Here is a 19,649-nt window from a genome sequence, read left to right as displayed (position 1 = left end):
CCAAGGCCCGTCACCCGGGGCGCCCGCGCCGCCCTGCCCGGCCCTGCTCCCCGCTGTCAATCCCACCGCCTGCACCGGCACCGGCGACAGCCTCCACCCCCAGAGCCGCTTCGCGGCGGGACCCCGCCCCGACAGGGGGCGGAGCCTGGCTCTGCGAGCGCTGGTTGGACGCCGGGCGGAGGAGGCGGGAACACGGGCAGGGGCCGGGCGCTGGTTGGACGCTGGGCGGAGGAGGCGGGCACGGCGCGCGGGCGGCAGCGATGGCGGGCTCGGCGCTGTCGCGGGTGCCGGACGTGCAGATCGATGGCGACGGTGTCTTCAAGTACGTGCTGGTGCGGGTGCGCGGGGCCGGCGCGCCCGCCAAGGACGTCGTGCGAGGCCACAGCTGGGCCGAGTACCACGGTGAGGGGCGTCGGGAGCGCGGGGCGGGGCTGTGGCCCAGGGTGCCGAGGGAAGCGGGCGGGGGCTTGCCGGGCGTCTGGCCCGTCACGGGGCGGCGGCTGAGGCGTGGGGTCCCCGCACCACCCCCGCTCCCTCCCTGCAGCCGACCTGTTCGAGCGCACCGCGGAGGAGCTGGCGCGGCACGGCCTGAGCTGCGAGTGCCTGGGCGGCGGCCGCCTGTCGCACCGCCCTCAAGAGAGGAAGATCCACGTCTACGGGTACTCGGTGGTAAGCAGGAGCCGGGGGGAACCACGCAGGGACGCGTCATCTCCCTTCGCGGGGTGGGTCCCGCTGACGGCGGCCGAGTTGGCGTCGCATTCCCTCGGGGGTGGAAGGGGTGAGCGGAGCGGCGCTCCCGGGGCTCCTGGGCGTTCTCCCGAGTGCCGCAGGGAGGGGAGACTTCGCAGAGCCCTTTCGGGTGAGCAGTGCTTAGCCAAAGCAGGGTCACCCCATGAACCCCCCAGCACCTACCTGTGGGGCTGCCAGACACTCACAGTCCCCGGAAGTCCCATGGGTATAGTGACTGTACCCAGCGCTGGGTGCTGCCAGGGGGAATTGGGCTGCACAAGAACCCTGTCTCCACTTTGTGTGTCCTGAGGGTGTTCCTGCAGGAGTGTCAGGTGGGTGCTGTAGGGGCCTTGTAAGAGTGACTGGAGGCACTCTTGAGGACATCACTTACATGGTGGGTTCCTGGATGCTGACCCCAGCCCAGGGCTGTGCTGCAGCACCAGCTGTGCTGGGTGCTCAGTGCAGAGCCCAGCTGGGACCAGGACAGGGTGCTGATCCTTGGGCCACAGTGCACACAGTTTTCCCAGCTTCAGGGTGGCACTGTTCTCTTGCCTGGGTGCTACACCAGCCTCAGCTGGAGTCAGGAAGGACTGGCACAGGCTCTGTGGCCTCTCTGCTGCTGGGGTCTGCCAGAGCCGCCCTGGGGATTTGCCAGGCTTCCCTGCAAGTTCTCACCAGCTCTCCTTGGGAACCTTCTTTTCCTATGCAGGGCTTTGGACGAGCTGACCACGCTGTGACCACAGAGAAGCTGAAGGCAGAGTATCCCGACTATGAGATTACCTGGGCAGATGAAGGGTACTGACTCCTCTGTCTGTGGTGCCAGCCCAGAACTGGCACAGCTGTGTGCAGCACCGGGGTAGTGGCAGCAGGCTCGCCATGCTCGGCCGTGCTCCAGGCTCTCCTGATTTTCCTGTGTTGAACTCGCCCGTTCTCCGCTATCACCGGACTGTCCCCGTGCCAGATGCTCCCACCTCCCTGGCATGGCAAAGCTGGTGAAGCCAGTGGTTGCTCTGCCCCAGCCCTCTGGCACCAGGGGCTCATCCACGTGTATCTGTGAGAATTAAAGTCGTTGGAGGAGCACAGCTGCTCTGGTGGCCATGCTCACGGCTCGGCTGCTCCTTCCCATCTCTGGGTTATGCCTGTTGACAGTGGAAGCGACCCCCCAGGTTATCCACCCCTTGAGGGGGGCCTGGCATGGGAGCAGGCAGAGTCTGGGGTGGGAACAGCAGGAAGTGTATTGGGATTTGCCTTGGAAAGGGTTGAGGCAGGAGAGAGGAAAGCAATGCCCAGGCCTGGGAGAGGGAAAGGCAGGATGGACCTGGGGGAGAGACCAGCCCCATCTCCTGTGAGGAGGGAACTGAGCTGCCTGGGAACATGATTGGGAAGAACATGCCCATTCCCACTCTGGCAGGTTGTCACACCTTGAGGAAGAGCATCCTCCCTGACTTCATCCCTCCAGCCACCCAGGACCAGCTCACAATTTCCCAGGGATTCTCCCTGCTTGTGCTTCCAAGTGAGGAGCAGTAGAGGGAGACTGGGGAAAGCTGCTGGAGGCTTCAGTGGCTGGAGGGAGATGTGGGGGCTCCAGGGAGATGTGCAGGCTGGGTTGTTCAGTCGCTGTCCCATGTGAGGCTGGGGCTGGAGGATCCTCCCAGCCCAGTCCCAGCCCCATTTCATTGTCAGACTGACCCTGTGTGCTCCCTGCTGCTGCCTCTGCCTTGTGCCTTCAGGGATGTGGGCTCCTTCCTCTGTGTCCAGAGCCATGCAAGGTGAGCTCAACCTCCAGAAACTCAGCCTGTACCCTGTGTCCAAAGTTCAGCCTGTGCCCACACTCCAAAGGAAGCTCACAATGGGGGGATGAGTTTCACAGGCAAGAACATAGCTCTGCTGTGCCTCATCCTCCATCCTGCAAAGTGGCTCTCCCCTGTGCTGGGGGGAATGTTACCCAGATTACACAGAGTCAGTTGCAAACCTGCAAGTCACTGGTTTGGAACTTGGAGGCACCTCTGGGATGTCCTGTCCATTCACTGGCCTAGCAGAGCCAGCTTTAGTGGGTCCATCGTGGTGGGATTGCTGAGATGCGCTGTGCAGGCTCAGGAGTTGGACTCAGTAGTCCTTGTGGGTTCCTTCCAACACAGGGAGTTCCATGATTCTGTTCTAGAATTAGGCTGCTGGAAGCTGTGACCAGGTGGGGTTTGAGAATCTCCCCAAATTGAACTTCTCAGCAGCTTGGGAGTCTGCTCTGGTTTTGACAGTCCTCACAGGAAAAAAAGGTTTTTCTTTCAAGTGGTTTTTGCTGTTCTTGCTTTGTTCTTGTCTCAGTCCTTACTGGGACACTCCTGGCTTGAAGGGTTGGCTCGCTGCACCCTCCTGCCAGGGCTTACCTGGGTGACATTCCCCTACACCTTCTCCAAGCTGGGTACATTCAGCTCAGCCTCTCCTTGTGGCAGGTGCAGTCCCCTCATCATCATCAGGGAATATCCTTCTGTAGAGATCAAAAAACCATCTGGACACATCCTCCAGGGAACCCTTGTGGAGCAGAGGGGTGGGATGGGGTGACCTCCTGTTGCGCCATCCATTCTGTACTATCCTGTTGTCATCATCACTCAATCTGCTCCAGTGTGCCCACGTCTCATACTGGGAGCACCAGCATCCCCAGTGCAAAGGGGAGGGGTCGCATCTCTGAGAGAGGCTCTGCCCATGGCACCCAGGAGGCCAGTGACTACTTTGCCAGTGGCCATCTTTGTGCTGCCAGATTTCTGGGCAGGGCTTCTGTTCTCCAGCATGCCTGGACTGGGGGATGTGGGCCTGCTGGTCCTCACTGGGCCTGGCTGGCACTGGGAAAAGGAGCTGAGCCTGTGTTTTACTGCCCCTGATGCAATCCCGCTGCAATCTGCTTTCCAAGGCCGTTGGCTCAGTGGAAAGATCTGCTCAAGGGGGCCCCTCTCAGGGCACGAAGGCTGCGGCAGCAGCAGGGAGAGGGGTCCTGTGGGGTAGCAGCTCCTTCCTCTGCCCAGGTAGGGAAACCAGTGGGGTCAGTAGTTGCCATCACCAGGCAACACTGGTGGTGATCTGTGGAGCTCTGGCTACCAAGCTGTGCTTCTTCCAGGCTCATCAACCCTTGCTGGGGCTCTGCCAGGAATGTTTTGCCCCAGGACTGACCTAGTTGTGGCCCTGGAGCTGTGCCCCTTTGCCCCATGGCATTCATGAGCTGGGTGCTGAGATGCTCCTGCCAGCTGGAGCAGAGCAGGCAGGGTGAAGGCTGGCTCCTCCTGATGGCATCTTGGAATCCCCAGGCTCCAGGAAGACCTCAGAGCCCCTTCCAGTGCGTAGAGGGGCTCCAGGAGAGCTGAAGAGGGACTTTGGACAAGAGCTTGGAGTGACAAGAGGAAACAACTTCCCATTGCCGGAGGGCAGGGTAAGATGGAATATTGGAGATACAGCTGACTCCCAGCTCAGCTGTTCTCTCTGGCCAGAGTGCAGCCCACAGCCAACCCTGCACCCAAAGTCTCTTCCACTCTCCTTATGCACAGGGACTGACAGAGCCCCCATATCCCTGGCAGAGGTGCCAGCATCCCCCACAGGGCTGGCAGCATCCCTGGCTCAGCAGGAAGTGTTCTCATCCATCACCAAGCCAACACATTCCACGGGGCTGTGCCCTGTCCCAGTCAGAGTGTCACCCACCGTCCTGTTCTGAGTGGAAAATGGGCTGAAGAAGAGAGGTTTGGGGGAAAAGCCAAAGGTCTCCACAGGCACCTGGCTGCAGCTCGCGGCTGAGGTGTCGCTAGTGCTGCTGACAGGACCGCGCTGCGCTGTCCCAGCCGGCACAGGCGTGCCATAAACCCGCTGCCTGGCCAGGGAGCCGATAACAGCGGGGCTGAAGTCCAACACAGGCAGGTCCAGGGGAGCACATTCCAGCCCGGGGCTCACAGTGTGGCCTCTTCCAACTCCATTTTACCATTGTGGTGGCCGGGATGACTGCAGGCAGGCAGGCGATGCTGGCCCTGCTGGTGCTGCTGGGTAAGCTCTGCTGACACGGGTGGGGATTGTGTGGCTGGAGGGAAGGGGCCTTTATGCTGGCTGCTCCACTCTGGTCCTCCACGGCAGTTTGCCCCAGCACTGGGCTAGCCCACTGGGCTCTGCTGGTGAATTCAGCCCAGGGTTCCCAGGGTGAGTCGGTGCCAAAGCCCCCAGCAGCGGGCTGGGGAAAAACATCCAGATATTCCTGTTTTTTCCAAAAAGGGGGCTGGGACTGGAAGCACAGGTGTGCTGTAGCAGAGTCAGTGCCCTGGCAGGCTCTGGCACCCCGAGGCTGACGGTGGGAGGTGGCAGTGTGAAAGATGTGGAGTGCCAGGACAGTGCCCGAGCAGGGGTCGTCCAGGGGAAAATGCCACTGAGAGCTCAGTACTTGCCCCAGCAGGGTCCGAAACCGAGGTGCTGCAGGTCACATGTGCCCTCCGTCACCTGCTGTGGGCACCATGCCTAGTTCTCTGCGGGTTTTTAGCCCCATTGTCTCTCCCATAGCCAGAACTGTCCTCCCCAGTGGATCCGTGGTCGTCAACAGCTGCAGCAGTGCGGCTGAGCAACTCTGCAACTTCGTCTGTGACTGCAGCGACTGCTCGGATGAGAACCAGTGTGGTGGGTGCTCAGACCCCCCAGGCCCCCAGACCCACCCTCAGGCCCAGCTCCTGGGGTGAGAGCAGGCTATGTAGCAGGGGGTGTTGTGGGTACAGGTCCCTAGGGTGGTGCTGGTGCCCAGGATGAATGCAGGGTCCCCCAGGATTGGTACAGAACTGCGGGGTGGGTGCAGATCCACAGGGTAGGGGCAGGTCCCTTGTGCAGGTGTCCAGGGTGAACACAGGTGGCCTGGGTGCAGGTGAGTCTGCCAGGTGGGTGCAGGATCCCAGGTTGTGTGCAGGTCCTCTGGGCTGGTCACAGGGCCCCTGGGTAGGTGCAGCCCCCCAGGATAGGTGCAGTTCCCTGGGATGGGCACAGGTCCCCAGGGTGGCCCCAAACCTGCCTTGACCCCCCATCTGCCCACCTTCAGGGTACCTACGGGGCTCAGCAGTGCTGGGCACCCCCTTCACCTGTGACTTTGAGGACAGTGACTGTGGCTGGCAGGACGTGGGCACCTCGACGTATGGATGGGTGCGAGGCCGGGCCAGCCTTGCCATGTGGGGCATGGGGCCTCATTCAGACCACACCGTGGGCACTGACCTGGGTAAGTGGGAGCTGCTTGGTGAGCAGGTTCTGGGCACCCACAGTACCACTCCACTGGAGCTGGGTGCCAGAATATCTATCTTTCTAGGGTGCAAGGGAGGGAGAAGACCCTTGGAGGGGCAGGAGTAGTGCTGGCACAGCTCTGGTGCCACCCCATGGGTCTGCAGCCCCCACTCTGCTTTCTGCTCTCCCCAGGTTGGTTCTTGGTCACCATGTCCCCCCCAGCAAAGACCACAGCCACAGCCTGGCTCAGGTCACCGGAGATGCGGGAAGCAGCTGCCACATGTGAGATCAGAACCTGGTATCACCTCTCAGGGAGATGTGAGAGCACCCAAGGTGGGCACAGGCAGAATTGGCTACTAGGCAGCGGGGGGGGATGGGGCCGTCTGCCCCTGTGGCAGGGACAGAACCACCGACATCTTGAGATGGGTCCTTGCCATCCTGTTTGCCTCTTCCACGCTCCACACACAGAGCTGGTGGGACCTGGGGGGTCCCAGTTCCAACCCCCAGAGCTGGCGGGGCTCCATTCGTTCCTTTGGGTACCCCTGGATGCCCTGTACCAAGGGCACTTTTGGGGCTTCCCTCAGGGCTGAACCAGACAGAGCGGCCGGTGCTGCGCCTGGCTGTGGCACACAGGGATGAGGTGGTGGAGCTGTGGCAGAGCCCTGAGCGCAGCAGGGAGGGCTGGCACCAGCTGATTGCCTACCCCGGACGGATCATGGAGCAGTTCCAGGTGAGACAATGTTGATACTTTGGTACCCAGGCACTGTCCCCATAAGCTGGGACCAGAGGAGCTGGGTGATGTTCTGAGACCTGGCCTCGGCAGTTCATGCGATCCTCATCCTCCCATCATAGCTCATCTTCTCCCTGACACAACCACCCACCTGCGGGGCAGAGGTGGCGCTCGATGACATCATGTTCAGGAACTGTGGCTTACCAGGTGAGTCCCACATCTGCTGGGATGTGAGCTGGGATCTTGGGGGAACTGGGTGGGGTGCAAAACCCAGGGGAGCTCTCCCATTGCTCGGTGCTCCCATTGTCTTGGGGCACTGCGCCCTGGCCAGAGCATGAGGTGGGCAGCAAAAACCTGTCCCTTGAGCCACCCCAAGGAATGATGTGGCAGTGCTCACCATGTCCCCGTGGGACCAGCCACTTGCTGACATGTGTTCCCCCACCCCAGAGGTCGGGCAGCAGGCCTGCAGGGCCCAGGAGAGCCGCTGCCAGCGCGGCTCCTGCCTGGCACAGCGTCGTTTCTGCGACGGCACCGACGACTGCGGGGACAACTCGGACGAGGGCACAGCGCACTGCAGTGAGCACCCCTGGCCCCAGGGAGGAGTCCTGTGGATAGGCTGAGGGTCCACCTTGGTGGGGCAAAGCTGTGCTCTGGGCTGGCAGGGGCCCACCCAGTTATGCCCTACGCCAGGAGGGCAAAATGACCCTGAGGGTTTGCAGAGGGGTGGCATCAGCCCAACCCATTGCAGGGATCCATCTGTCCAAGAGGGGGCTGGGACCTCAGTTTCTGGGTCACCTCTGTCCCTTCTCCTCACAGAGAACTTCACCCGCTGCTCCTTTGACTATGATCTGTGTGGCTGGGAGACGGCGGCCGGGCCACCAGTGTGGGGCAGGAACACAAGCCTGAACCTGGGCACCTCCTACAGCATTCCCACTCGGGACCACAGCAACAACAGCAGGGCTGGTATGTGGCGGGGCAGCAGTGCCCCAGGGGAGCCCCACTTGCAGGTGGACGGGACACACGCCAGGGCTCTGCTCAGGGCTGTGCCAGGACAGCGGTGTCCTGCACCCACGCATCTGCCTGGCTCCACTCAGCCCCAGCATCTTCTGCAGGTTTTTTCCTCCATGTGAGCAGTGACCCCACTGCACAAGCTGGTGGCACAGCTCAGCTCAGCAGCCCCACCTTCCAAGCCACGAACTCCTGTTCTGTAAGTCACAACTGGGACCTCATGTCACAGCTTATGTGAGCATGGTGGTGACAGGAGATGGGGTTCCCAACTCTGGGGACCCTCTTGCAGGGCTGGGCTGTGGTTGGCCCTTGCTGGGGATGGGCATCAGGTTTTTGGGGGTGGTTTGGTGACATCTCTGGTGCCCATTGCCCACCTGAGCTCCTCACAGCCCCTCTGTGGGATGCAGGGGGCTGTGTGCCCCTGCCCTAAGGGCTCACTCTCCTCCCAATCCCCAGCTCGTACTGTACTGCCACCTCCATGGCTCAGCCACCAGCAGCCTCAGCATCTCCTATGTGACCAACTCTACCAAGCACCTGATGAGGGAAAGGACAGGAGACCTGGGCAGCTGCTGGGTCCGGGAGAGAGTGGACTTCAATGTGACAGATCCCTTCAAGGTGGGCTGCTGCTGGGCTGGGGGGAGCTGGGCTGCCCCTGGGGTCCGGGACCACAGCTGTGGACAGGGGCAGCACCACCCTCCAAGCCCACTGTGGCCATGCCAGACCACACTGTGCACCCCTGTCAGCCACAGCATTGCCCCTGCTCCCACTGAGTCCCTTCTTGAGCAAAATGTGAGTCAGTCCATGACAGGTTCTGGCTCCCCCCATCACATGGCTCCCTGGTGTCACCCTAATCCCCCCCGTATCGTGCAGGACCCCTTGCTGATGTTTCTGACATGGTGCTTTCCTGCAGGTGCTGATTGAGGGGGTGGCTGGCAGCGGGGGGACCGTGGCTATCGATGACCTGATCCTGTCTCAGGGCTGCGTGAAGGAGCAGGGTGAGCTGGTGGGCAGTGTCCCTCACTCTGCTCCAGTGTTGGCCACTGTCCCAGGTGTCTTGCACCCATGGCACCACGCCTAAAGGACAGGCATGGTCTGCCTGTCCCTCTGCTCATCACAGGGACCATTCTGGGTGCAGGACAGCAAATACTTGCCCTGGGGTGCTGGTAACTTTTTCCTGGGGCTGTAACACTCAATTTTCTGTGTCAAAACGTGTCACACAAGCAGCTCTTACTAGGTCCTGGGTCCCCTTCAGCTGGTGGCAACTAGGCTGAGCTGGGACGGGATGGGATGGGAAATGGAGAGCCAGGAAGATGCCTGGGGACATGGGACAGTGTTTGAAGGGCTGACACTGATGCTGTTGCTGTGCCCTTTCACCACTGCTCTCCGTCTGGGGTGTTTCACCATCAGAGAAGCCTCTGGTCACACTGCCGAGGCAGGCACATGCCAGCCCCTGCGCAGCAGACGAGGTGGCCTGTGACAGTGGGGACTGCATTGCTGCAGAGCTGGCCTGCGACTTCGCCGACACCTGCGCTGATGGCTCCGACGAGGAGCGCTGTGGTGAGAGCCAAGGCAGGCACCTGCAGCACTGCCTCAGCAGTGGAGGGGACCAGGCCCCCCTGGGCTGGCGTGGCTGGGACATGTGCATGCCTGCACAGCCCCTGGAACGACAATGGCCTGGCAAGACTGAGCCTGGAGTTTTGGATTGCCCAGAGCAGCTGTGGCTGCCCCATCCCTTGGAAGTGTCCAAGGCTGGTTGGACAGGGCATGGAGCACCCTGGGATAGTTTAAGGTGTCCCTGCCCATGGCAGAGAGGTGGAATGAGATGAGCTTTAAGGTCCATCCAACCCAAACCATTCTGAGATTCTGGGATTCTTTGACTTTTCAGGGACAACAACCTTCGAGTCAGGGGCTGGCGGCTGGCACGACGTCAGTGTGGGGCGGCTGCGCTGGGGTCTGCAGAAGGTCACTGAATCTGACATCTTCCTCACAGGTGAGACTGTTTTCACCACCCAGACAATGCTCTTCAGTGCTCAGCACCACAGGAGCCTCCAGAGCAAGGACTCCCAGTGGGTGCCACTGCACAATGGGGGATGATGCACAATGGCAGGATGCTGGGCTGGGGGTGCTACCAATGATGTGGGACCCCAGTCCTCACCTCACAGAGTGTTTCTGTACTCAGGGACTTTCCTGGCCCTCCAGACAGGAGAAGGACAGATGATGGGTCCTGCAAAGGCACGATCGCCTCTGCTGGGCCCCTCTGGCCCTGCCTGCACGATGGAGATGAGCTACCACATCCACAGTGACCCCCAAGGTAACCTCCTGCCCACCCCCAGGGTGCCCTGACTGCTTCCTACTCCCAGACCCCCCATGCCCAGCTGCCTTTACTGTCTCTCCCAACCCTGCTTTGCCCCATCACATCATCCTGGAGCTGGGGTGTCTGTGTCCCTGTCTGTGTCCCTGCACCCCGTGACCATGGGCTGGTGCCATGGAGGGCTCCCACAGGGTGGCCAGGGGTTTTGGGTGCCCACAGCCTCTGCACCACCTCTTGTTCCAGGCTTCCTTGCCATCAGTGTCGCAGATCACACTGCTGGCACCACCCAGCTGGTCTGGCAGACACAACATCGTGGCAGCACAACTGGGGGTCATGTCCATGTCCCGCTGGGAGAGAGAAGCCGGCCCTTTCAGGTGTGCACAGGGACCAGCCTGGGGGGCTTTCAGTGGGACAATGCCAGTGCTGCCAGGCACCCCAGGCTCATGGCTGCTGCCCTCAGGTTGAGCTGCTGGCACTGGTGGATCTCCAGGGCTCAGCAAGTGTCGGTGTTGATAACGTGACATTCGAGCAATGCTACCTCGACGTGGTGTCACCCACAGCTGCGGGTATGGCCAGGAGTGCGTGGGCAGGGAGGGTAACCCCACACCCTTTCCGTGGGGGCTGCCTGGTGGCTGTCACTCTGTCCAAGAGCAAGACCATGGTGCACAAGGCCAAGGGCCAGGGCAAGCACATATCCTGCCTTGCCCTGGGACCCCTGCATGGGGTAAACCTGGGGAGTGGGGCAGGCGAGCAGGGGGGAAGAGACATTTTGGGAGACCCATTTGCTTTTGTGATGCCTTACTCCTTTCCACTTCTATCCTGTCACCTCTTTCTGGCCAGAGCTGTCCTGCAACTTTGAGAGGGGCATGTGTGGCTGGTACCAGGATCTGTCGAGTGACTTCAAATGGGTCCACAGCACAGGGCAGGGACAGGGCTCTGACCACACCACTGGCTCGGGTAAGGGGCTGGTTGCTCTTTGGGGGAACCCAGGGGCCCAGGACATCCCATAACCTTCCATTCCCAGGGCCAAGGCATGCCTTGTACACTCCCAGCAGCCCCATGCCCACAGAGCAAGCTCACCTATGGCAGGCTGGGAGCACCCAGATCTGGGCTGTGGGTGATGCAGAACACTCACATCATGACCCCTCCACCCTGGCTGTCCCCAACATTCAGGCTACTTCTTGTCCGTGGACTCCTCTGTGCCATGGAGCCACGGGCAGCGGGCCCTGCTCCTCAGCTCCCACCAGGAGCTGGCCACTGCCCCACGCTGTCTCTCCTTCTGGTACCGCCTGGCGGGCCCACAAATTGGTACGTGCCCCATGGCATCCTCCCAGGGCTGCCCAAGCCTCCCTCCACTCTCAGGACAGTGGGGTTCCCAAGGGCTGTGGGATGGCTGCCCCCATGCCCCCCTCTGCCCAGGTACCCTGAACCTCAAGCTGTGGCCAGAGGGAGGAGAGGAGGTGGTGCTGTGGACGTGCCGCGGGACCCAGGGCAGCATCTGGCACCGGGCATGGGCAACACTGCCCTCCACGGGCCAGCAGCGGTACCGGGTGAGGAGCAGCCCCCCATGTCCCTGGCACCAGCAAGGCACAGCCTGTCTGACACCGCTGTCTGGGGGCAGGTGGCTTTCGAGGTGCTGCATGACGGTTTCCTGGGGGACGTGGGGCTGGACGACATCACGCAGACAGCGGGACCCTGTGGGGCCAAGCTCTCCTGCTCCTTCGAGGTGGAGGGCTGTGGGCTGGCAGCCAGCGGAAAGGGCACCTGGCAGCGACAGAGCAACGGCACCGGCACCACCGCCGGTCCTGTGGCCGACCACACCACCGGCACCACCGCAGGTACGGAGCCGTGGCAGTCCTGGTGCTTCCCTGCTGCTCTGAGTGCCCCCTGCCTGCTCTTGAGTGTCCTGCCTGTACCCCACACCAGCCTTGCCTGCTCTCCCTGTTCATGCCTGCCCTGCCTTCCCTGCCTTCCCCAGGATGGGAAGGCAATACTGCACAGGGCTTCCCAAACCTGGAACTCCCAAAATGCAGAGTCTCCCAGCCCCAGGGCTCCCTAATCCTGGGGAGGTTCCCAAGCTGGGGAGACTCCTTGACCTGGGGGGGAAAAACCCAGCCCCAATTGTCCCCTAGTGCTCCCCAGCAGGGCTGGGCAGGGGTCACAGCACAGGGGCTTCTCTTCTCCAGGCCATTACATGGTGGTGAACACGGGCAGGCTCTCCCTGCCTGCAGGGCACACGGCTGCCCTCACCTCCCAGCCCTACCAGCCCTCCATGTCTGCCCAGTGCCTGGCCTTCTGGTACCAGCTGAGCGCTGGGACCCCAGGTGAGCACCACCTGCCCTGAGACCTCTGGGGACACCTCCAGATGGGTGGGGGCCCCACATAGCACAGCCCTGGACCCCTGCTCCATGTTGGGTGCCCTGGGCAGGCTCCCTCAGGGTGTTCGTGGAGCAGAGCAGGGTGAGGAGGAAGGTTCTGAGCATGAGCACCATGGAAGGGAGCAACTGGCACCGCAGCCATGTCACCATCCAGCCCGATGGTGACTGGCAGGTGAGACAGGGCAGGGTGCTGGGGGCAGCTGGAGGTGATGAGGGGTGCATAGAGGCTGCCAGCCTCAGCATGTCACCCTGCCCAGGTGGTGTTTGAGGCAGTGGGAGCTGGGGGTGACCACGGATACATCGCACTGGACGACCTGCATGTGTCGGAGGGAGCCTGCCCCAAGCCAGGTGAGACCCCACCCCACAGGGGCACTATGGATCAGAGGGGAGGGGGTGGGACATCCTATGGGAGCATGTAAGCCATGGGGATAGGGACAGACCTGTTCCTGCCCTGAGCCTGGCCTGGCCCAAAGCTGGGGGTGGTGTGTACCACCCAGGTGGCCCATGTCCTGCCAAGTAGTACTGGGTGTCTCACAGCCCTGCTTTCCTCCCAGCATCCTGTGACTTCGAGCAGGACACTTGTGGCTGGAGCAGCCCCTTGGACCCCCGCTTGCACAGCTTGGCCTGGGGCTGGAAGAGTGGGATCACCCTGGCCAAGTACCCTGGCCCTGAGCAGGACCACACCCTGGGTACAAGGAACGGTAGGAAACACCCATCCCTGCCTGGGAACCCTGGCATGGCCGGAGTGAGGAAGAAGAGCTGGGGGTGGATCGGGTCAGTCCAGTCCATGTTGTGAGGCCTGGCCCCACAGCATCCCTGTCCCCTCTTCACCTGGGGAGGCAGCTCAGCCCCAAGGGCAGTGAGGTCCAGGGCTGATTTGTGTTCTCCTCCAGGCATCACTCGGCATTTGGGGGAAGAGTGGGACAAGTGGGGTGGGACAAATGGATGCAGGACTGGGGGACACCCTGCGCTCTGTCCCTACCTGCCCAGGTCACTACATGCACTTTGACACCAGTGTGCTGGGTGCCAGGGGCACCAGTGCCCTGCTGGAGAGCCCACCCCTGCCTGCAGCCACCGACTCCTGCCTGCGCTTCTGGTACCACATGGACATCCCGGAGCATCTCTGTGAGCACTGCAGGGACAGGGAGGAGGGGCCCATGGGTCCCTGGGTCTCCCTGGCTCCATGGGAGTGGAGGCCTCAGTCCTCCCCACCTGTGGACCGCAGACACTGCTTCAGTTCCAGCTGGGCAGTGGCGATGGCCCATTCCCTCTGGGTGCTGCCATCCCAGTAGAGGATGGCATGGCTGGGAGGGCTCGGTGGCTCTTGTGGGCTCGGGGCAGCTGGTGATGCCAGAACGCCTGTGCCCCCTCCCTGCAGCCAGCGGGGAGCTGCGGGTGACGCTGCACGGCGCGGCGGGGCAGCGCACGGTGTGGAGCGTGCCGGGGCACCGCAGCCGGGGCTGGCAGGGTGCCGTGGTGCCGGTGCAGAGCCCCAGTGAGTTCCAGGTAAGTGGGGCCACCCTTACCTGGGGTGCAGGGTGTCTCCGGGCATGCATCAGCCCCCCAGACCCCACCTTCCCCCGCAGATCAGCTTTGAGATCACCACACGGAGGTGGCCGATGGAGGGGACAGTGGCACTGGATGACATCATGTACAGCACCAGGGTGGGCTGCCATTCCAGCCCGGAGAGTCCAGTGGAAGGTGCGGAGAAGAAGGGGGGGGCGGGGGGGGTGCAGTTCTGGCTGTGAAAGGTCAACCCAGAGCTGCCCAGGGTGCTGGGCTGAGGCTGGAGGCAGTTCTCTGGGCAGTGGGTTGAAATGACAGCATTTCCTCCCCCTGCAGAGAAGCCCTCCGGCAGTTTCGTGGCGGAGGTGGCCCTCAGTGCGCTCCTGGCCCTCGTCATAGTGGCGCTGGTGGCTGCTGGGGGCTGGTACTGGCTGAAACAGCAAAGGCTGGCGAGCAGGACACCGACAGAGAACAACAGCTCCCAGGGCTTCGACAATATCACCTTCCGAGATGTAAGGACAGGGTGAAGGACTTGCCTAATTACCCCAGCTGTGCTAAAACAGCGATTTCCTAAAAGCTCGGCAAATGCCAGCAGGCTCTCCCTGACCCCGCGTTCCGCCAACGCGACAGGGAGGTGCAAAGGGCTCTGCCTCTTATCTGCTTGTTGACAAACAAGTGACCCTGAGCTGCAGGACTGACCTAAAAGTGCTGCTGCCACCAGGCAGCTGCTCTGGAAAGAGCTGAGTGTGCTCCCACGCCCGAGTCTTGTGGGAACGGGGTCTGGCAAACCTGGCTCATCCTCACTCAGCCAGCACTCAATTTGGTGCAAGGTAGCTTAAGCTGCAGGTCCCTTGGATCTGCAGCAGAGCCACCAGCCGCATCATGGTCTCCAGCAAGAGACGTGGAGCCCCCTGGGCACACTGGGGGTTTGGTGCCTCTGCCAGGGTCATGGGGCTGGCACACAGGTTGTCCTCGCTGCAGCCTGGAAGAAATCCTGGTGTTTCACAGCAGACAGCCCACGTTTGTCACCAATTCCCACTCACCTTTCTTTGCAGGACAAGGTCATTATATCTCCACGGGAGGGGGATGAGTCTTGAAATTAGCATCCAGCAGCAGGAATTGCCTGCTCCCCCCCGGGCAGACCACCCCTCGACAGGAACCCACACTCCATCAGCTGCCTGCTCTCTGCCCCCGGCACCAGGAGCTGGCGACCCGGGGAGCCTGCCCCGCCCAGGGACACACTGCTGTCATCACTACCTCCAAGTGCTCGGGAAAAGCCTTTGTGTTGTTTGTAACATGAAGTTTTGCTTCCAAGACACAGCAATGTGCCCGTGCTTTGGCAGAGGGCACAAGTGGGAGTTCTCACAGTGGCTGTCCTCATCCAAACAGGGTTCTGGCCATGGATGGGAGGGTGAAGTGTGAGGTCCTGGCCCCCAGAGCTGGGAAGAACAGTGGGCGCTGCAGAGGGTGTGAGCCACTTCCTATGCCCAGGACAAAGCACAAGAGCTCCCAGGGCACAGAGACCCCAGGGGGAAGAAGCTCAGTGCTTCTGCTGGTTTTGGGGAGGGTGAGTGATGGGTGCGAGGGCAGGGAGCAGAGGGGGGCATCACACAGCACCGCTGAGGGCAGCAGGCAGCTCCCACTCTGGTGTATAGGTGCCCACCTGCTGCCTACATACCTTGTGAATGCACTTGATAAACATCACTGGGAAACCCAGTGTAGGCTGAGGTGCAGGCTGAACTCAGGGCCTGGACCCCCACCCCTGCACCCAGTGCACCCGAGGCCAGGACCCCTCCCTCATCCCCAGCTTTCACACCTTAACACTGTGAACTCCAAACCCAGCTCCACACATAGCCCAGTTCAGCCACTGCACAACAAGGAGTATCCTGCTACCCCCAGGCCCCATGTACAGCTGGAGGGACATGCTGCTTTCCCAGATTGTGACCAGAGCCTGTCTCCCTCTCACCCAGCTGTGTCCCCCTTAGGTGATGCCTCAGTCATGCCAAGCACCATCCCTACAGACCTGTCCTGCTTGCAGAAAGGAGGACCCAAGAGAGCTGAGAGCTGGGGAAGGGCAAGGAGGGCTCAGGCTTCAGCTGATGTCTCTGCACCTGCCTGGCTGTGCAGAGCCCCACAGCCTCCCCTCGCCTCCACAGCACCGATTGCGGCCCCAGGCTGCTGGCCAAGCTGCACCATCCCCAGTGCAGGGAGAGGTGACACAGCCAGGAAGGCTGTGACAGTGCTGGCCCTCATCCCATGCACCCCAGGTGTCCCTTTAATTACAATCCCAGAAGGAAGAGGTGATGCAGCTCCAGTCACACCCAGCCACAACATTTACTAACAGCTGGTCACGTGCAGCAGCTCCCCTGGGCAACTGAAGGGTATCAAACTTTATTATAGATCTCTTTAAAACAGGCTGGAAAGAACAAACCAAACTCATTGAGATACAGTGACTGAGTCATCATTTCTGATCAAGCCCCAACTCTCCCAAATTATTTATATATATCTCACCCATCCCCCAAACTGTTTAATTAAATCCTCCCATTTCAGACCACCCTAATTGCCTTAACATCAGCTGCTGCTAACACCACAATGTACATGTTTTCTGGCAAATCAGAGGCAGGGTTTGGGTTTTTTCTTGGGGTTTAGATCCTCAATCTCTGAAAAGGAGCAAGGAAAAACAAATATCAGGAAAATTGCTTCTTTAAGGTTGCCTTTTTACAGCAGGTACAGATTCAGCAGATTTCCCCCCAAAGCAAGTCTGAAACCCTCTTGTTCAGCTTGGCAATATGCAGAGTGGTTGAGGAGAACCAGATCAGTCTGAGCAAACTGATTTCGAGGCTTTGTTGTCATTTTCCTTTGGGGCCAGTTTCCAGCGGTTTTCCAATGTCCTTTCCACGCAGTTTGAGGCCTGGAATAAGATAAAGGAGACCACCACCATCAGCACTCAATCATTCACCCAATAACTTTTATTTCCATCAAATTCAGCCTTAAGGAAGAGAACATCCAGAAAGAGAGCAGGGGAACCAGAGTTCAGGAGAGTCCTACTTTAGTTTCTAGGAGCACCAGACCAACTTCAAACAAAAACCAATCAGATGGGATCTGAACCAGCCCAGGAGAGTAAAACCAACACAAAACCCTTCTACAAGTGCAATCAGGCTTCCATGGGTCTCAGCATCTCATAGGTTTTGGGGGCAAGCACACAGGGATGGTCCCCAGGGCACAGCCACAGGCATGAAGATGCAAACAAAGATCAAGAGCTCCCAGTTCTGGTTCAGTCAGCAGATCCAGGTTTTATCAGAACATGTCTTAATGGCACCACACCCATGACAAACTCCAGCCAGCAACGTTCCTCACAGGAAAAAGGTAAATACTTTCCCCCAAACCATCCCTCCAAGCACTGGGATTATTTCTGAAGTCTCTCTTAACTCACCAATGGCTCTTTCGATCTTGCCCATGACCTGGTTATTGGGGATTGCCCGTCCTGATTCGTAGTCAGCGATAACTTGTGGTTTTTCATTGATTTTCTGAAAAGAGAGGATGAGTCTCAAACACAGCAATGCTCAGCAGCAGCTCTCCAGGACTCATAGAGATAAGGAACAGCCTCTCATTACGCCAGGACAGATGACAAAGTGCTGGTCCCAGGCTGACTCCATCCCCACTGGCACCTCCCTGAAATGTCCCAGTGCTGGTGACATCCATCCTGATGGGACTCTGACCTCCCTCCTTCTCAGGAGGAATAGGACCACCAGGGATTGCTGCTCCTTCAGACATCAGGGAGTTGCTAACACTGCTCAGCCCAGATGGTACAAACCTCTAGGGTTGGTGTGAGCTGCTGGGAGGAAGCAGGGAGCAGCCTCCCACCAGCTCAGCAGCCACAGACAGGCTCTGCCTCCAGCCTGGGGCTCAAGGGCTCCACAAACCTCAAAACTTTTCCCAGACAACTGAAGCTGCCAGGACATCAGATACCAGCGATACTGCATTCCTCAAACTTCCAGCCCATGACACCCTCCCACTGCAGCTGCCCATGAGGGAACAGGAAAGGTGCCCACCCTCACCTGGAGGTGCTCCACTCACCGTGGCCAAATCCTTCTGAGTGAGGCCCTTGCTCTGTCGGCCCTGCTGGATCACTTTGCCCACCTCCAGGGAAACTCTGTCATGGTGCAGCTCCTCTGTTTCACGATCAAGCTTGGCCGTGTTCTTTGTAATGAAGTGTTGTTTGTTCTGGCCTGCTGCCCCTGTCGTTCGAAGTAAGAACGAAAAAACAATCAAGGACAAACAAAATAAGGCTCAGAGCTGTGCCAAAAAGTATCAAAGGACTTTTTCCAAGCCCTCAGCTGCCCAGGATCCCAGGGTGCTGTCAGGATTTCAACATACCAACATTACCATTGATCTCACCCAATTCTCCTGCCCATCAGGGAACATTACCTTAGCCCTGCTCATAGTGCTGTGCACACCTAGCCATGCAGAGCCCTTTCCTTTCCCTACTTCACACCTGAACTTCCCTATAGACAGGGCAAGTCTTGTTTTTCATTGGGGATTTAATGCTCTAACTTTACTGCAGACACATATTTGTGCTGCAGCACAGAGAGGTCAATACTTGAATTGTGCTTGCTCAGTATGAGGCACCCCAAGTAAGTAGCTTTTAAGCAATTTTCTGACATCTTTGATTAAGTGAAGTCTAATTGTACTTAGCTTTGCTAAAAGACAGCTTCAAAAACATTATTTTCTCTCATGTTAGATATAATATTTAAGCTCTAATTTCAATCCTTTCTCTCACATTAGTCTCTGGCATTCAGTGTCCCAAAAAAGCTGATTAACCTTCTTCAAGGATCATTTCTCTATTTCTAACCATCAGAATAACCTCCCTACAGTGAGAGAACCTGGCAATTTACATCAGAGAAGAAACAAGGCATTTTTAACAAGCAGCGCCATAGGAAGATCGGCAGCCATTCAAATTCGCAAAAGAAATAAGCTGCCAAAATGGGAAGCTTAAGTTTTGTGATTCACAGAAGATTTTCCAATATCTCTGCAGGAACCAGGCAGATCTCCACCCTGGGCAACCAGAAGCTAAGGGGCAGCTCCAGGAGCGTCATCCCGGCGGCTCCCGGGGCTGCGCGTTCCGGCCCAGTTCGGAATCGCTGGCTCAGCCGGGCGGTGCCGCCGCCTGCCTCCTCTCCCCATCGCAGGCAGCCGCCCCAGAGCGGACCGGCCCCCCGCGGGATACCCACACTTCTTGGAAGTTTCCACGTCCTCCCCGCGCCGCTGGGCCGCCAAGATCGCCTGCGAAAGGAGCGAAGGTGCGCGGTGAGCACGGCGCTACTCGGAGGGGTGGCCGAGCCCACGCCGAGCCCAGGCCCGCCGCCGGCCCGGCCCCGCACCCGGCCCCCCACCGCGCCCCCGGCTGACCTGCTTGGACTTGGCCTGGGCCGCGCTCGGGCCCTTCTTGCGCAGCACCGTGACCGTGTCCCAGTCGCTCTCCGCCATCGCTCCGACCCCGCCCGGGCCGCGCCCGCCGCCGGGCACCGCCCAGTGCCCGCCTCCAGGGGCGCGGCCGCGCGGCGCCCGCTGATAGGGCGAGGTGCACGCCCGTCAGGAAAGACAATCGCTCATAGGTGGAGGCAGGCGCGAGCGCAGCGGGCGGGGCCTAGGTTCCGGCATGGACTGTTGGCTTAACTGCACCCAGGCGTGACGCAGCTCCGTTTGATAGGCGTAGTTTCCTGCCAATCAGCCTCCTCGCTACGTGATTGGCAGGTGCTCACGC

The 19,649-nt window shown here is 60.0% G+C and overlaps 3 protein-coding genes across 3 annotated transcripts; 2 read left to right on the top strand and 1 right to left on the bottom strand.

Annotated features, from left to right (window-relative positions):
* Positions 1 to 194: 194 nt before the first annotated feature.
* On the top strand, positions 195 to 1,829 carry PHPT1 (phosphohistidine phosphatase 1). The gene is made up of 3 exons (XM_066562811.1): positions 195 to 402; positions 545 to 669; positions 1,439 to 1,829. The coding sequence occupies exons 1-3, from the start codon at positions 261 to 263 to the stop codon at positions 1,529 to 1,531; spliced, it is 360 nt and encodes a 119-aa protein (XP_066418908.1). The 5' UTR covers positions 195 to 260; the 3' UTR covers positions 1,532 to 1,829.
* Positions 1,830 to 4,703: 2,874 nt separating this feature from the next.
* On the top strand, positions 4,704 to 15,192 carry MAMDC4 (MAM domain containing 4). Its single transcript, XM_066563161.1, has 29 exons — positions 4,704 to 4,749; positions 5,173 to 5,367; positions 5,777 to 5,950; positions 6,145 to 6,285; positions 6,537 to 6,682; positions 6,805 to 6,889; positions 7,130 to 7,258; positions 7,499 to 7,645; positions 7,795 to 7,889; positions 8,147 to 8,305; positions 8,601 to 8,685; positions 9,098 to 9,247; positions 9,576 to 9,680; positions 9,870 to 10,001; positions 10,245 to 10,375; positions 10,462 to 10,567; positions 10,842 to 10,958; positions 11,175 to 11,309; positions 11,421 to 11,551; positions 11,623 to 11,839; positions 12,188 to 12,325; positions 12,430 to 12,551; positions 12,637 to 12,727; positions 12,934 to 13,080; positions 13,370 to 13,504; positions 13,758 to 13,885; positions 13,966 to 14,080; positions 14,222 to 14,397; positions 14,941 to 15,192. The coding sequence occupies exons 1-29, from the start codon at positions 4,704 to 4,706 to the stop codon at positions 14,980 to 14,982; spliced, it is 3,720 nt and encodes a 1,239-aa protein (XP_066419258.1). The 3' UTR covers positions 14,983 to 15,192.
* Positions 15,193 to 16,260: 1,068 nt separating this feature from the next.
* On the bottom strand, positions 16,261 to 19,412 carry EDF1 (endothelial differentiation related factor 1). Its single transcript, XM_066562744.1, has 5 exons — positions 19,295 to 19,412; positions 19,117 to 19,168; positions 17,963 to 18,123; positions 17,319 to 17,412; positions 16,261 to 16,796 (listed from the first exon to the last, which is right to left on the bottom strand). Exons 1-5 carry the CDS (start codon positions 19,370 to 19,372, stop codon positions 16,735 to 16,737), a joined length of 447 nt encoding a protein of 148 aa, XP_066418841.1. The 5' UTR covers positions 19,373 to 19,412; the 3' UTR covers positions 16,261 to 16,734.
* Between the last annotated feature and the right edge of the window lie 237 nt (positions 19,413 to 19,649).

The sequence above is a fragment of the Molothrus aeneus genome, chromosome 19, assembly GCF_037042795.1.
Source record: "Molothrus aeneus isolate 106 chromosome 19, BPBGC_Maene_1.0, whole genome shotgun sequence".
Lineage (NCBI taxonomy): Eukaryota > Metazoa > Chordata > Aves > Passeriformes > Icteridae > Molothrus > Molothrus aeneus.
This window is presented reverse-complemented; position numbering and strand designations above follow the sequence as displayed.

What these genes read in the sequence shown, in the direction of transcription:
- PHPT1 (XM_066562811.1), top strand. Translation starts at nt 261, where the DNA reads ATGGCGGGCTCGGCGCTGTCGCGGGTGCCGGACGTGCAGATCGATGGC. An exon ending in CAGCTGGGCCGAGTACCACG is followed by an intron (nt 403 to 544) that starts GTGAGGGGCGTC and finishes CCCTCCCTGCAG; the next exon opens with CCGACCTGTTCGAGCGCACC. An exon ending in ACGTCTACGGGTACTCGGTG is followed by an intron (nt 670 to 1,438) that starts GTAAGCAGGAGC and finishes TTTCCTATGCAG; the next exon opens with GGCTTTGGACGAGCTGACCA.
- MAMDC4 (XM_066563161.1), top strand. Translation starts at nt 4,704, where the DNA reads ATGACTGCAGGCAGGCAGGCGATGCTGGCCCTGCTGGTGCTGCTGG. An exon ending in GGGCTGCGTGAAGGAGCAGG is followed by an intron (nt 8,686 to 9,097) that starts GTGAGCTGGTGG and finishes TTTCACCATCAG; the next exon opens with AGAAGCCTCTGGTCACACTG. An exon ending in CACCACCGGCACCACCGCAG is followed by an intron (nt 11,840 to 12,187) that starts GTACGGAGCCGT and finishes TCTCTTCTCCAG; the next exon opens with GCCATTACATGGTGGTGAAC.
- EDF1 (XM_066562744.1), bottom strand. Translation starts at nt 19,372, where the DNA reads ATGGCGGAGAGCGACTGGGACACGGTCACGGTGCTGCGCAAGAAGGGC. An exon ending in CGTGGAAACTTCCAAGAAGT is followed by an intron (nt 18,124 to 19,116) that starts GTGGGTATCCCG and finishes TTCGAACGACAG; the next exon opens with GGGCAGCAGGCCAGAACAAA. An exon ending in CTCAGAAGGATTTGGCCACG is followed by an intron (nt 17,413 to 17,962) that starts GTGAGTGGAGCA and finishes CTCTCTTTTCAG; the next exon opens with AAAATCAATGAAAAACCACA.